This window comes from Spermophilus citellus (genome assembly GCF_964194105.1).
Source record: "Spermophilus citellus genome assembly, chromosome: 2".
In the NCBI taxonomy this organism is placed as follows: domain Eukaryota; kingdom Metazoa; phylum Chordata; class Mammalia; order Rodentia; family Sciuridae; genus Spermophilus; species Spermophilus citellus.
The window spans coordinates 198868884-198884616 of record NC_138183.1 but is presented as its reverse complement, the minus strand read 5'-3'; the positions used below and the strand labels follow the sequence as shown (position 1 = coordinate 198884616).

The 15733-nt window shown below is 33.5% G+C and overlaps 2 protein-coding genes across 2 annotated transcripts; both read right to left on the bottom strand.

The window, feature by feature from the left end:
* Positions 1-1307: 1307 nt before the first annotated feature.
* Positions 1308-2273, bottom strand: LOC308634766 (olfactory receptor 52N4-like; the record flags this gene model as incomplete). Its single annotated transcript, XM_081268835.1, has 1 exon — positions 1308-2273. One exon carries the CDS (start codon positions 2271-2273, stop codon positions 1308-1310), a length of 966 nt encoding a protein of 321 aa, XP_081124961.1.
* A 12237-nt stretch (positions 2274-14510) lies between these two features.
* LOC308634756 (olfactory receptor 52N4-like) lies at positions 14511-15479 on the bottom strand (the record flags this gene model as incomplete). The annotated part of the gene is made up of 1 exon (XM_081268824.1): positions 14511-15479. One exon carries the CDS (start codon positions 15477-15479, stop codon positions 14511-14513), a length of 969 nt encoding a protein of 322 aa, XP_081124950.1.
* Positions 15480-15733: the final 254 nt, after the last annotated feature.

The window sequence follows — 15733 nt, the reverse complement described above, 5'->3', positions numbered from 1 at the left end:
AAAGCAATTCAAGAAAACTGGGATAAATGCCAAGTTCAGGAAGAGTGATTTTGGTGGAGAAAATGAAGAAAGTGAATGTTAATTTTTTTTTTTCTTTTAACAGAAGCTTTCCTTTAATTAAGTAGTTAAAGGGGTGATTGTATTTTGAGTAGTGGCATGGCTATTTTGTAGGATTTTTAAATAAGAATAACAGAAAGAAATACCATCATTAAATAGAAATTCATGAGTACATGTTATTTGATTCAGGTGAATATATTTGCATTCTTATTTGTTGAATGGGGAGAGATTAAATCATTGACTTTATTGTGTATTCCTATTTAATTGATATCACTTTGTTGACATTAATATCAAACACTATTTTTTTATTTGTTCTAATTAGATATGCATGAGAGTAGAATGCATTTTGACACATCATACATAAATGGAGTATAACTTCTCATTCTTTTGGTTGTACATGATGTAGAATCACATCAAAGCACTATTTTTTAAGTCTGTCCTCTAATTATTAATTTGTAAAAATCTTAAAAATTAGAGAATGTAGCTTATTTCATGAGTTTCCTTCTCAAATACGAAGAAGGCAAGGTAAGTATTTTTGTACCTCCCTTATACTATGTTCTTAAGAAAATATTTATTTTTATTCTTCTTAGTGTAAGTAAAGGACTTCTCTATCTCTCTAGTGTGTTTGATATTGAAGGTGATCTTGGAAAGAACTATGTATCTCTTTAGTCTGTGGGGAAGTGTATTGTTTGGATCAACTTGGGAGAAATGTGATCAGTGGACATATTTACAAATTAAAACTCCAAAAAGTTAAATTTCACACTAAAGTCCTCATGTATGTTTCATAGCTTATCCATTAGGAAGATCACATTGTGACAGTAGAGGAATTTTGGTAATGACAGCGTGCATTTTGTAGGGGGAAGTCACAACTGCCCTTCAAACTGGACATTCTGATCACTATTTTGAAAACAAGATGAATTAGTATATGGTCTCATGATCTCCATCCTCTGGACACTTCTACTGAAAATTGACTCCAATTCCCCTCATGTTTGTTCATGGAAATGTGGATTAAATGTAAGAAAAGTTCTTCATAGAATTGTGGAGAATAAAAACTCAGAGAAAGGACCTGTTAGTGACTTGGAATTTGAGACTATTTAATAGGGATGTACCATTCAACACCCTCTTGTCATGGACAAAATGGGACTCTCAGGAAGGCATCACTAGCCTCTGACTAAATAAGTAGAAAAAACTATCATTTTTCCTATTCTCTTTCCCTGGATCCTCTTCCCTTTTCCTGAGAAATGTGTCTTTCATGCACTCTGGGATTTGATCTCCTTAGAACCTGAAAGGATCTTCATGACACAGTCTCGTATTTGCTTTGTTCTTACCCCATAGACAATAGGGTTCATGGTGGGAGGCAAAAGCAGATAAATATTGGCCACAATAATGTGGCAAGATGGAGGGATTGTGTGGCCTCCAAAACGGTTAAAAAAGAAACAGAAGAAAGCAGGACTGTAGGAGAAGACGATGGCACAGATGTGGGCAGTGCAGGTGCTGAAGGCCTTTTGCTGAGCATCTGCTGAGGAGAGGCTGACCACCGCCCGGAGGATCATGGTGTAGGAGACTGTGATGCACAAGATGTCAAAGCCCCCAATCAAGAAGGCAACCATCAGACCATAGATTATATTGGCCTTGATATTTCCACAGGATAGCTTGGCTACAGATAGCTGATCACAGTAAGTATGGTGTATCATGTTGCCTCTGCAATAGGGTAATTGCTTGGTGATGAAAATCAAGGGAATGATGAGCAGCACTGCTCTCAAGAAAGTAGCAAGCCCGGCCTTTGCAATGACATCATTGGTGAGGATGGCTGAGTAGCGCAGAGGGTAGCAGATGGCCACATAGCGGTCCAGGGCCATAAGCATGAGCACCCCGGACTCCATCCCTGTGAAGGTATGGATGAAGAACATCTGGACCAGGCATTCATCAAATCCAATTTCCTTGAGGTGAAACCAGAAGATGCAGAGGGCTTTAGGGATTGTGCTGGAGCACATGACAAGGTCAGTTAGAGAAAGCATAGCCAAGAAGTAGTACATGGGTCTGTGCAGGGAGTCCTCATAGCGGATGAGGTAGAGGAGTCCACAATTCCCAACCACAGCCACTACATACATGGAGCAGAATGGGAAGGAAATCCAGATGTGCATGTCCTCCAGCCCTGGGATTCCATTGAGAATGAATGAAGCTGGGGTCACATCTGTTTGATTCAGCAATGGCATGATTAGCTTGGTAGTCTTCTGGAGGCTTGTGTTGTTTTAGTTTTTGTTTGTTTTAGTTTTTGACCTTTCAAGATTAGGAAAGGTAGAAAAATAAAAACGTCTTAGTAGTGTTGTCTCTGACTTTTACTTATTAAATAGTGCACTTCAATATCAAATAACCAAACTTACAATGACAGGTAATATTTACTTAAATAAAGTCTCAATAACACATGTGTCATTTGTTAATTCATTAACTTATCAATGCATTCAATATATACATATTTAGCACCTACTATTCACCAGGTTCTGTTGCTATTGTTTCAAGACAAAAAGGACATAGATACAATATTCATAAATTATGGTTAAGTGTAATATGAGCATTCTGATAATATTTTTGTTATGTCTATAATTGTTCATAACTCTACATGCCACCATTTGGGTATGTTCTTAAGGAGAAAGTCATTGATCATCTCATGAGTGACATAGCAGATATTCTGGGGATGCATTTACTGTTGTTCTTATTTTTAATTAATTGGTCATATTTATTATTATTACATAGAAGGTACCCTACTAAGAATTTTATTTGTATTCAGTCATTTTAATTCTCAATAAAATCTGAGCAATAATTTCATAATTAAGTAGAAGCACTATATAGATGTGGTTTCTTCATGTACCAGTACAAAACTTAACACTTCTCTGGCCTTTTGTTTTGAAATTATTTTTCTACGTCTTGCCACAGAATATGTATTTATTTTTTTAAAATTAATTTGTACTTTAAAGAGAATCATAACAATACAAACAACCAGCTCCACTATCTGTCTGTGGAAGTTCGCATCCTCTCAGGCATTCCCTCTCACCTGTTTCAGGTCTATACTTGCTCTGCCCTTTGCATTCCTGTACAACACATACATTCATTCTATCGTTACTTTATTCTGTGAAATTATCTTTTCAAATTATTATTTAAGATTTATATTTTATCATAATATAGGTATTAACTCCTTGCTAAGTATCTGGATAAGACACATGTATTTTGTTAGCCATTCTATATTGTTTATTCATTATTTTATTTTATTTAGGATTTGTTATAGACATCTGAAGATTTTTGAACAGATTATGAGAATAATAAAACATTTTTAATATTATGCTCTTGACAGTTATTTTTCTGGACCTTCCATCAGTACATGTTGGGGAACTTTCTACTTTCTATGAAATATAGTTGTTCCCTAGGTTTGCTACATAATTCTGAACCAGAAATTCCCTTTCATCTACCACACATTTGACATTACTATGTGTGGATTTGATTTTTCTTCTTTATATATTTTAATGATGGCATGGAAAATATTTTCTTAAAGAGAATATTAATGTTTGTATATGGCATATTCTATACATGATTTTGATGGTTTTAGAATTTGAGGTTCTATGTTCTTTTCCCTCAATATTTTGCAAACATTGGTCTATCAATCTCCTAGATGTCAGTGTAGATATTAAAAGAACAATTCTGAAATTTGATCTTCTGTATATGAATTATTCATCCATTGCTTTTGTTTTTTTCCCTGACATGTATTTGAGAATATTTGAACACGTCTATGCTCGTGAATATAATGATATTTATAGGGATAATGGACGTACATTAGTACATTAAGCCTTTTTGTTTGAGTTGTAATTGGACACAATACCTTTACTTTATTTATGTATTTATTTTTATGTGGTACTGAGGATTGAACCCAGCACCCTGCACGTGTTAGGGGAGTGCTATACCACTGAGCCACAACCCCAGTCCCTGTACATGCTGCAGTTTTTGAGTCTAAAAATCTATGACCTTTGGTTTTAAAAATTGTTTTAAGTTTGAAAGAATTAATTTCCCACTATTTCTTTATTATTTTTCCACAACTTCTTTTAATCAAATTAACTATTCTATGCACTTATCCTTCTTTTCTTTTTAGAAATTTTTCCTATGTTGAATCTATTTTTTCATCTGCTTTATAGAAAAGTTCCAAAATCTTATTTCCTTTGAATCTGACAAATAAATGTTTTATATATGTGTGTGTGTGTGTATATATATATATATATATATATATATATATATATATATATATCACATACAAACATACTTATGATGCATTTCTGCTTCATATGCTGTTTTCACATTTTCTATTTTGATTACTTATTTTTATAGTTTTTTTTTCTGTATTTTATTTATAAAAATTTCTTTAAAATATTTCCAAGCATCTATTATTCTTAATTATTAATTCATACCAAAGAGGCTTTAGAAAGCTGATTGGAACATTGGGTATTAGGTGAATCTCATCAATTGGTAAGGTTCAGAGTGCTCAAGCAGGAACCTCATTCTACCGGAGACATTCTTAGTTTCAGTATTCATAGATCTTTTCTTGAGAACCTTCAGTTTTTCTAGAAAGAAAACAACAATCAGCATCCTGGCTTAGTTAATCATATTTAATACTCGACTTTAAGAATTGTTAAATATTATTACTTGGAAAGTATAAAAGGAACTACAATTACCAGAAGAAATGAAACCAAAATATCTACCTCATAAATATCAGGAAACAGATTTTTCAGAAATCCATCATGAATTGGAGAAAATAGGGGAAATTCCAAGAAAGCATAAAAGCATAATGTAGTAGGCAACTTAAATACACTTGTTTGAGAAATAAGTTATTTGAACTACACTAGCAATTGGTCATAATTCAGAGTGATTTTTAAAAAATATTTTAATACAATTAAAAGGAGGTACATAATATATAAATCTCCCTCAAAGTATGCACTAGGATTTTCTGGGTAGATAGAAAACACACAGGCATAATAAAAACATACTAAAAGTGATAGAAATATTAAGTTCATTACACATAAAAATAAAAACAAGAAAATGTTAGATCTTGATCATGTTGGAAAGCAATTTTAAAAATCTTAATGTAGGTCGTTTGAAGCTCATATACCAACTGTTTTATTTCTGATTCGGTAAATTCTGTCACAACAAATATCAAGCAGTGAAATAATTTTCTTCTTGCTTTGTTAGTACACAGAGTTTTTTAAATGGCTCTATCCTTTGCATCATATAAACAGTGTATTATCTGATCCTCAGTTCCTTCTTTAGCACCAATGGTTTATATTAAACCAATAATGGCAAGGCTAACAAAAGACTTATGATTATCCTTTTGGAAAAAAAAACTTGTTTATACTAAAATCATGTTTCATGAATACCAAAATTTCCATCAAAGTTCTTTTGTCAGGCTTATAAATGTGTAGTTTGTGTTTGCATACAGCATGTTTTCCCAGATATTATTAAAAGAAATAAATTTATAATAAATCTTGTATGTGGGTATATATACACCTATATGCACACATATGTATATGAATACATATAACCATATATACTTCATTACCAGGAAATAAAATTAATCTTGAAATTTGTTTTTTTATAAATATTTGGATAGTATATACTGAATATTCATAAGTTGCTAGGGAAAAAATGAGTACCATTACTAATTTTTCCTTAAAACACTTGAGTAGTCAATCTTGACTTTGTGACGACTCAAGAAAAGCAAATATTGAAATTAGGGAAAGCATGGATATCCTTAAATTTAAAAAGAAAATTTATTTCCAAGATTACTTGTTATATAACTTGAAGAACATCTTTCCTAAATACAATATAAATAAATACCTTTAGACCTGCTGTTTTTGTAACTGTAGCTTTAATTATTAAAGCTGACTTAAATGTTACTTGAATCTTTTGTCCCATGTTAAGTATATTTGAAAAATTGTCAGTAAGAAATCCATATTTATACCAAAATAATATGATATTAATCTCAAAATAATTTAGAATTTTCCCCAAGTCAATTTCTAATAGTTTCAATGCATCAAGATGTAATTGTGCTTTCAAGGAAAATTAACTCATAATATTCCATGGATGTAGACAGCTGTATGGAAATGGTGACATTAGTACACAAATACCATCATTTATAAAGTATAACACAGATAGCATCTGATGTCTATTTTTCTTCACAAATCTCATAGATAATGAATTTGTTTCTTCACTAGATCATCTTTATGATCCACACTCTTTCTCTGAACATGACAGCAGTCCCTCCAGATAGTTGCTGATACCTAAGTGGATGAAACAGTCATAACCAAGCCCTTCACAAAATGAACCAAAGAAGATTATTTTCCCATTCTGAGGAATGAAAGGACGGCAGGGGAGAGGCAAAGTGTTCTGATTATGATGAAAGACTAGTCACTATTCTCTAGCTAGTCCCATTTCTTTCAGTCAGGGGTAGTTTTTTTGTTTTTATCTGACTTGCATTATAGTGGATCCAACTATTTCTGTTTCATCGGGGAAATAACAATTGTAACCATAATGAAAAGTTTAACTGAATTGTAGCCTGATAATAATTTTCAAAAACATTTTTGAAAGGGATAATACTGGAGAATGATGTTGACCAAAGTATATGGTTATATTGTGTGCATATATGAACATGTAACAGAAACCACACCATTATGTACAACTAGAATGAGCCAATAAAATATATAAAAATACTATAAAAATAAAAACATTTTCCAAGAAAACCCAATCTTTCATTACATTTCTGCTTTCAAACATGATGAATGGAATCATAACTGTATTTCTGAAACTACCACAGCCAACTTATATGCAACCAAAGCCTCTCTCCAATGCAACTTATTGCTTAAAAAAATTTCCTGCCACTAGCCCCACTATGTATGCCTTTTAATACCTAGCTTTTGGTCAGCAAAACATTGAACGTAGTCTGGTCGGGGTGTTCAGGGTCTTCCTAAAAATAATCACATCTCTACAATATATGTATATTTAAACACCTTGATAACTACTGTTGAACTGAGCCTTTAAAGGAAAATCTGTTAAATATCCCAAGGGAATACTTCAGATCCTGTGTCAGAAACACAGGTACTGGTGTGGGAATCAACACCATGGGAGGGGGAAAAAGAATGCATGAAACATAAATAAGGATATCACTCTATTCATGTGTGCCTGTATCTGTGTGTTTGTGTCATAGCATGTACACAGTTGGTGGGAGATAAGAATGAACCCAAGCTATCTTTAATAAATTACATATTTTTAACATTTGGTGCTGAGTTGTGTTTCTGCAAAAAGCCTAGTAGTGAACAAGTTAAAAGCATTAAGTACAGAATGTTTCAATCACTTGTAAGCAAAGCTTCAGGTGTTCTTGTATTCATTTTTTTTTTTACATGTCTACATCTAAATCACATCATTGAACTCTTAGTACTCCCTAAATAAGGTTAGGAGCTATTAAAAAAGATCAGAAAATATGGGCTCTTGTTTTAGTGCAGTTTAACTTCTAGTGAGGTTGGTGATAGTTATTACATCATTGTATAAGTTTGAGATTATTATGAATACATATTAAATTATGTTGAGAACATTTGCAAAACTTCTAGTAAAAAATCCACACTTAAACCAAAGTAATATAACACTGATCTAAAAACAAATTAAATGATTTCAATACATCATAATTTAATTGTTAATAAAATTAACTCACTTTACTCTGGGGATATGGACAACTGTCCTTATAGTAAAAATAATGTGAAATTAAGGTTTGTTATGCATGCATATTGAACTATAAATAATTAGATGTTAAACCTTGTGATAATAACTCAGTGGTGAGAATTGCAATATTAAAATGATTAATTTTAATTTTACATTTCTTTAATTTGATAATTTAAAAAAATCCCATATTTTATTAATTTGAAAAAAATAAAAATTAATTTTGATGGCAATGAAAAGCATGGATATCAGTATGTGAAGAAGAAGAGGAGGAGAAATGAGTATGAGGGGTAGAAGCAAAGGCTTCTATCTCAGATCATACACAAAAGTTAGCTCAAAATGAATTAGCTGTATAAATATAAAAGTTACAATCTTAAAACTCTTAGGAAAAAATGATTTCAAATTTTCATGCCTTTAATTGCTCCATGCTTCTTTAGATATATCTCCAAAAGGATGATCATGGTGGCAATGTGGGGTTGGGAAGGAGGTGACAAATAAATTGGACTTCATTGGAATTTAAACAAAAGAAAATTTTGTGCATAATAGTATATTATCCAAAGTGAAAAACAGCTGACAAAATGTGAAAGAATATTTGTTAATCACAGGCATTAGGAGAATTTAGTTTCAAGAAAACATAACAAATTATTACAATTCAACAATGAAGACAATGCAATTAACAAATGGGAAAAGTATTTTAATAGACATTTCTCCAAAGAAAATACATAAATGGGTAAGACATGTATGAAAAGATCATCAAAAACACTGGTCATTAGGGGAATGCAAATTAAAACTATAATGAACTGGTCATGGTAGAGCACTCATGTAATCTCCATAACTTAAGTTAAGCAGGATCATCCCAAGTTTAAAGTCAGCCTCAACAATTTAGCAAGACCCTTAGCAACTTAGAGAATCTGTCTCAAAATTAAAAAAAAAAAATAACTAGGATGTAGCTCAGTGCTGAAGTGCCCTTCAGTTCAGTCACCAGTACAAACAAAACAAAATAAAAAAAAAAAAACAATAAATGCCTACAAAAAAATTCTACTTTATACACACTAGGATGGCTGCATATAAATTTTCAAAAATATCCAAAATAACAAATGTTTGAGATGATATAAAAGTATTGAAATCTTTGTATGTGGCTGACAAAGATATAAAAATGATTCAGTGACTGTGGAAAATAGTTTGGAATTTCTTCAAAAAGTTAAAGAATTTATTGCACCACCCAGAAACTCCATTGACAACTGTAAACCCAAAACAACTGAAAACATAGTTCTGTTAAAATTTTTACAAAAGTTTAATGTCAGCATTATGCACAATAGCTAAAAGTTATAAAGAAGCTAAATCTGTTCAATTGATGAATAGATAAACAAATGTAGCATATTCATACAATGAACTATGATTCAGTCATAAGTGGGAATGAAATATAGAAACATGCTACAACATGGACAAACCTTGGGAGCTGTATGTTAGGTATAAAAAGACAGACATTATCAGGTATTATATTATTCCATTCATTTGAAATATGCAGAATAGGTAGATTCATAGATTTGGAAGAAATTGTGGATACCAGGGACTAGAAGAAGGAAGTGACATTCAAAGAAAACAAATAACCCAATCAAAAAATGGGCCAAGGACCTCAACAGACACTTCTCAGAATAGGATATACAATCAATCAATAAATACATGAAAACATTCTCAACATCTCTAGCAATCAAAAGATACCATCTCACTCCCATAAGAACGGCAGCCATTATGAAGTCAAACAACAATAAGTGCTGGTGAAGATGTGGGGAAAAAGGTACACACATACATTGCTGGTGGGACTGCAAATTGGTTCAGCCAATTTGGAAAGTAGTATGGAGATTCCTAGGAAAGCTGGAAATGGAACCACCATTTGACCCAGCTATTCCCCTTCTTGGACTATACCCAAAAGACCTAAAAAGAGCATACTACAGGGACACAGCCACATCAATGTTTATTCAATATCAATTCACAATAGCTAGACTGTGGAACCAACCTAGGTGCCCTACAATAGATGAATGGATTAAAAATGTGGCACTTATAAACAATTGAATATTACTCAGCACTAAAAAATAACAAGATTATGGCATTTGCAGGGAAATGGATGGCATTAGAGCAGATTATGCTAAGTGAAGTTAGCCAATCCCTAAAAAACAAATGCTGAATGTCTTCTCTGATATAAGGTGGTGGGGGTGTCTCATAATGGGATAGGGAGGAAGAGCATGAGAAGAAGATTACCACTAAATAGGGAAGAGTGGTGGGAGGGAAAAGGAGGGAGAAGGGGAGTTGCACAAAAGATGGTAGGAGATCCTAATCATTATACAGAATACATGTATGATGTTGTGAGGAGGAAAAAGAAAAAAAAAGTGTGTCTCATTAGATTGGATAGAGAGAAGTGATGGAGGGGAGGGGAGAAGAAGGGGGGGATAAAAAGGGCAGCAGAATAATAGACATTATGATTGCTGTATGTATATAGGTGACTATATTCCAATGTGATTCTGCAATCTGTACAATCAGAAAAATGAGAAATTATATCCCAATTGATTCACATGTATGAAGTGCCAAGATCATTGTAATGTCATGTGTAGCTAATAAAAAAAAATTAAAAAATGTATGACATTTTTTGGGGGGTGGAATAAAACATTTTGGGAATTATATAGTGTTAAAGGCCTTAGTAGTGTTAATGCAATAAAAGCCATTGAAATAAATTCTACATTATATGACATTTACTATAATTGTTAAAAGAACACCAAAATCTCTTTTACAAAGACTCAGCTAGTTTTTTTTTCTTGATTAACCATTTCTCTAATTTCTAAATGCTTTTAATTAGTATCAAGAATTCTGAAAAATCCAATTCTGACAGATTTTATCAGCAATAAGGAACTAAATAAAAAAATTAGCAACAAAGAAGCATAAACATAGCTTTCCCGGAAGCAGAGGTGTGTTCCTAGTGGTTGTGATAGGTCAGGAGATGTGAAAATGACTGGAGGGCATAAGAGAGGGAGTCTGTGGGTATGTTTCATCCAAATGCTGTTGAAGTAAGAGAAGATACAAGGGATCTCAGGGTGCATGATCTCACTATGATCTATTCTAACAGTTTTAAGGTTTTAGGTCTTATATTTAAGACTACAAACCACTTCGAGTCCCTTTTGTGTGTGTGTGTGTGTGTGTGTGTGTGTGTGTGTGTGTGTTAGAAGCGCTCACAGCTATGCTACTCCTTGATATTTATTCAAAATAATTAAAGTCAGCATACAATAGTGATATCTGCTTACCAATTTTTCTAGCAGCAACAATTTGCAAGAGTCAAGTCATGGAACCAACTTAAGTGTCTGACAACCAATGAATGAATAGAAAAAGATGTGGTATAGAATACAATAGAGCTTTGTTAAGCTATAAAGAAAAAAAATTTACCAATTCACAGAAAAACAGATGGAACTGAAGAACATTATGCCAAGTGAGATTAATCAGACTCAGTCACGGGTCATATGTTTTCTCTCTAGAGATAAAAAAGGAAAGAAAGGGACCTCATGAAAATATAAGGGAGACCAGTAGACTAGGAATTGGGGATCAGAGAAGGAAAAAGGTAAGGTAGTGGGGCTAGGGGAGACAGATATACCAAATATGTGTTGTGCATGATGGAATGTATCACAACAATTTCTATTTTATTTACAATTATAATTAAAAATTACAAATTAATAAGCATCCACTTTTTTCATTTGCATATGGACATTCTATTTCACCAAAATCTTTTATTGAAGAGACCATCCTTTCCCTATTGTTTATTCTTTCCCCCTTGTCGAAGGTTAGTTGACCCTACAAGTGAGAGTTTATTTCTGAATTCTCTGTTTTCTTCCATAGGTCGATGTCTATTTATGTCTCAAACTGTTTGAATTTACTAAATTGCTTTAATGAGTGGGGTTTTATAAGGTGTTTTGAAATAATAAATCTGAGTCTCCAACTTTATTCTTCTTTCTCAAAATCATTTTCAATATTCAGACTTCTTTGTGGTTCCATATGAATATTATGACATTTTTCTATTTCTATAAAAAATTATTGTTACCTATAGATTGTGATGTGTCTATAGGTCACCTTGAGTAATAAGGGTATTTTAAAAACAGCATTTTAACAATAGCAAGTCTTCTAATTCAAGAATATGGAACATCGTTCCAATTTTTTGTGTTATCTTTAATATTTTCAGTTTGATTTTTTTTCACTGCACAAATCTTTTGCTTGCTTGGGTAAACTTATTTCCATGGATTTCATTCACTTCTATATCATTAAAAAAGAGGTTGTTCTCTTGATTTTCTTTTTGGAGTATTTGTTTAGTGTATAGAAACACAACTGAATTTCTCTGTTGCAAAGTTAGGAGACACATGTTTAAACAGAAGTTGTATCTAGCCTTATTAGTTTTGAAACAAATATAAATTAATGTTACTAGTCAGTAAATATGAAAAATAAATACCAAGAGAAACATATATTAATCTGCTCAGTGGGAATGTAAGAAATAGGTTCAAATCTTTAGAATAACAAAGCAGATTTAAGTTGAAACAAAATGACTAATGATAACATCTGTTTTCAAAGAAACATGTATGAAAATATATGCCAAAACTACTGGGGAGATTAATTAGAGAATCAAGGGAGATAGGAAATAGGAGTATAGTTGGAGGATTAAGAGAGAAGGAAAAACATCTTGGATTGTCTGAAGAAGAGTGCCCTATAGGTACATGTGGAAAACAGTTCCTGGAGCCTGCCTTCCTCTGAGGAATAATTAGTTCATAGACAATGCTTCAGACGATGATGCTGAAGAAGAATAAGTGAAGATAAAATACATTAAACCATGTATGTGCCACATATTTTGCACATTTTGCAATAGGATTATATAGAAAGATTCATGAAATAAAAAGTATAATTTGATTATAGTTAACTGAATGTGGGATAGATAACAAATATTCTGCAGTTGTATAGAAAAATAAATTCCATATCACTTTCCTGAAGATTTCCTAAATATCAACACCCACCCTCCTTTGTGTTCTAGTCCTTGGAATTTAATCCAGGGTCAGTTTACCACTGAGTACATTCTCAACCCCTTTTATTTTTTATTTTGAGATAGGATCTTGCTAAGCTGGTGAGACTGATCTCATACTTGTGATCCTCCTGCCTCAGTCTCCAGAGTTGCTGGGATTACAGGTTGTACTACCACACCCAACACCTCTTTTTAAATTTCTTTTTTCTCTCTCTCACTTCTGAATATGAGAGAAAACATAAATCTGCCAAATTATGCTGTTCATGTACAATTATATCACAGTTTATCCACATATATGTATATGATGCACTAATTGAAATTAATAATAAAAATAATAGATGGGAGACCAGTAAAGTAGGGCAAGTGATCAGGGAGAGGGAGAAAAAGAGGAAAATAAAGGTATTTAGGAAGAGATTGGAAAATTATGTTATGTGCCTGTACAAATATGATATAATGAATCCCACAGTTATGTAAAATTAAATAAAACAAATAAAAAGTTTAAAATTCAGTTTACTCTATATTCCTTGTCTAATTGGTTTAGTGAATAAGCAATAAATATGAAAATTTTATCCAGTTTCTAACTTCCTTATAGTGTTCACAACTGGAAATAAGCTAAAAGAAATGGATTTTGATCACTTCTCATGTGGTTCCTACCAAATATATATTATAATTACCTTTAAATTTGGTTTTAAAAAACTACCTCTCTTTCCAGAGTGTGCTCTTTAAAGGTCTGTTGAAGGAAACTAAATGTCCAATTATTCTGTTGTGAAATAACTATGTGTGTGGCCAGACAAGGGAAGACCTAGTCAGACTAAAATTATGATTCTAGCAAGATGCTGAAAGACTTCAAACTCATAATAGTAATGACTTCATGGGGTGTATTCCATCTTCTTCTTCAGTAAGAAGTCACTGAAGAAAGACATTTTTAAAAAACTATAAAAATATAGAACAAATATCAGTATACTAGAGGTTGGTAACAAGGGAAGGGTAGAGGTTAGGAAAAGAGAAGTACTGGGGATTGAGTTAGAGCAAATTACATTTCATGATTGTATAATTATGCCAAAATGAATCATAATGTTATATATAACGGAAATCCAAAAACCAAAAAAAAAAAAAAGGAAGAATTATGTAGTCGGGCATGGTGGTGCATGTCTGTAAGCTTAGGAGAGAGACTGAAGCACAAGTTCAATGCCAGTCTCAGCAACTTAGTGAGACTCTGTCCCCCCAAAATAAAAAAGGGCTGGGGATATGGCTCAATTGCTAAGTTCAACTCCTAGTCCTGGACCCCACAAAAAGAAAAGAAATATGTAGCACATATTTCCAGAAGAATGTAACTACTGGCCATCAATCTGGAAATTACTATTTGACTTTGCTCATTTTTCCTGAGATCTTTTTAAGGGAAATTTGGTATACTTATTAGACAACTTTTCACACATATTAGAATGTGAAATTCAAAGAAAACTGCTGGACATACCAGTGACTTAAAAATTATCAAGGCACTTTTGGAAAATGCACAATTCTACAAGCTCCATCTGTATGTATATATGTGGTTAAAACAGATGTATTATTTTACACAGCTAAGGAATTTATCATGTCCTGAAAAAAAAAAACAGGCAAATTTTAGATATAATTATTTTCTTCTTTTCCACTTGCACATGCTTATTTATTTTATGTTGTGTGATTTGGTTTCCTTAGAACCTGAAAGGATCCTCATGACACAGTCTCGTATCTGCTTAGTTTTCACCCCATAGACCACAGGGTTCATGGTGGGAGGCAAAAGCAGATAAATATTGGCCACGATGATGTGGCAAGATGGAGGAATTGTGTGCCCCCCAAAGCGATGGGAAAAGAAGGAGAAGAAAGCAGGACTGTAGGAGAAGACGATGGCACAGATGTGGGCGGTGCAGGTGCTGAAGGCCTTTTGCCGAGCATCTGCTGAGGAGAGGCTGACCACCGCCCGGAGGATCATGGTGTAGGAGACTGTGATGCACAGGATGTCAAAGCCTCCGATAAGGAGGGCTACCATTAAACCATAGATGGCGTTGACCTTGACATTGCCACAGGATAATTTGGCTACAGACATGTGGTCACAGTATGTATGAGGGATGACATTGCCTCTGCAGTAGGGAAGGCGCTTGGTGAGGAAAGTGAAAGGAGTAATGAGCAACACCCCTCTTAGGAAGGTGGCGAGCCCAACCTTTCCAATGACATCATTGGTGAGGATGACTGAATAGCGCAGAGGGTAGCAGATGGCCACATAGCGGTCCAGGGCCATAAGCATGAGCACCCCAGACTCCATCCCCGTGAAGGTATGGATGAAGAACATCTGGACCAGGCATTCATCAAATCCAATTTCCTTGAGGTGAAACCAGAAGATGCAGAGGGCTTTAGGGATTGTGCTAGAACATATGACAAGGTCAGTTAGAGAAAGCATAGCCAAGAAGTAGTACATGGGTCTGTGCAGGGAGTCCTCATAGCGGATGAGGTAGAGGAGTCCACAATTCCCAACCACAGCCACAACATACATGGAGCAGAATGGGAAGGAAATCCAGATGTGCATGTCCTCCAGCCCTGGAATTCCATTAAGAATGAACGAAGCTGGGGTCAGATCTGTTTGATTCAAGATCAGCATGATCAAGCTACTATGGTCATGAATCAGCTGAAACAGGAAAAAGAGAAGAGAAAGCATAGGTTAAGGGTACTTTCTCCCCTCAACCACACTTTTTTAAATCATGCAATACATTTTAATGATGGTATTCTGTCCATCTACAACTACCAAAGATAATAAAATCATATTGATGGAAAGACTTTGTTAAAGCATACCGCCATGGTTTAAGTACTCAGGGTGCATAGTTGTATTTTCTTCCCATTATAAACCAATTTTTT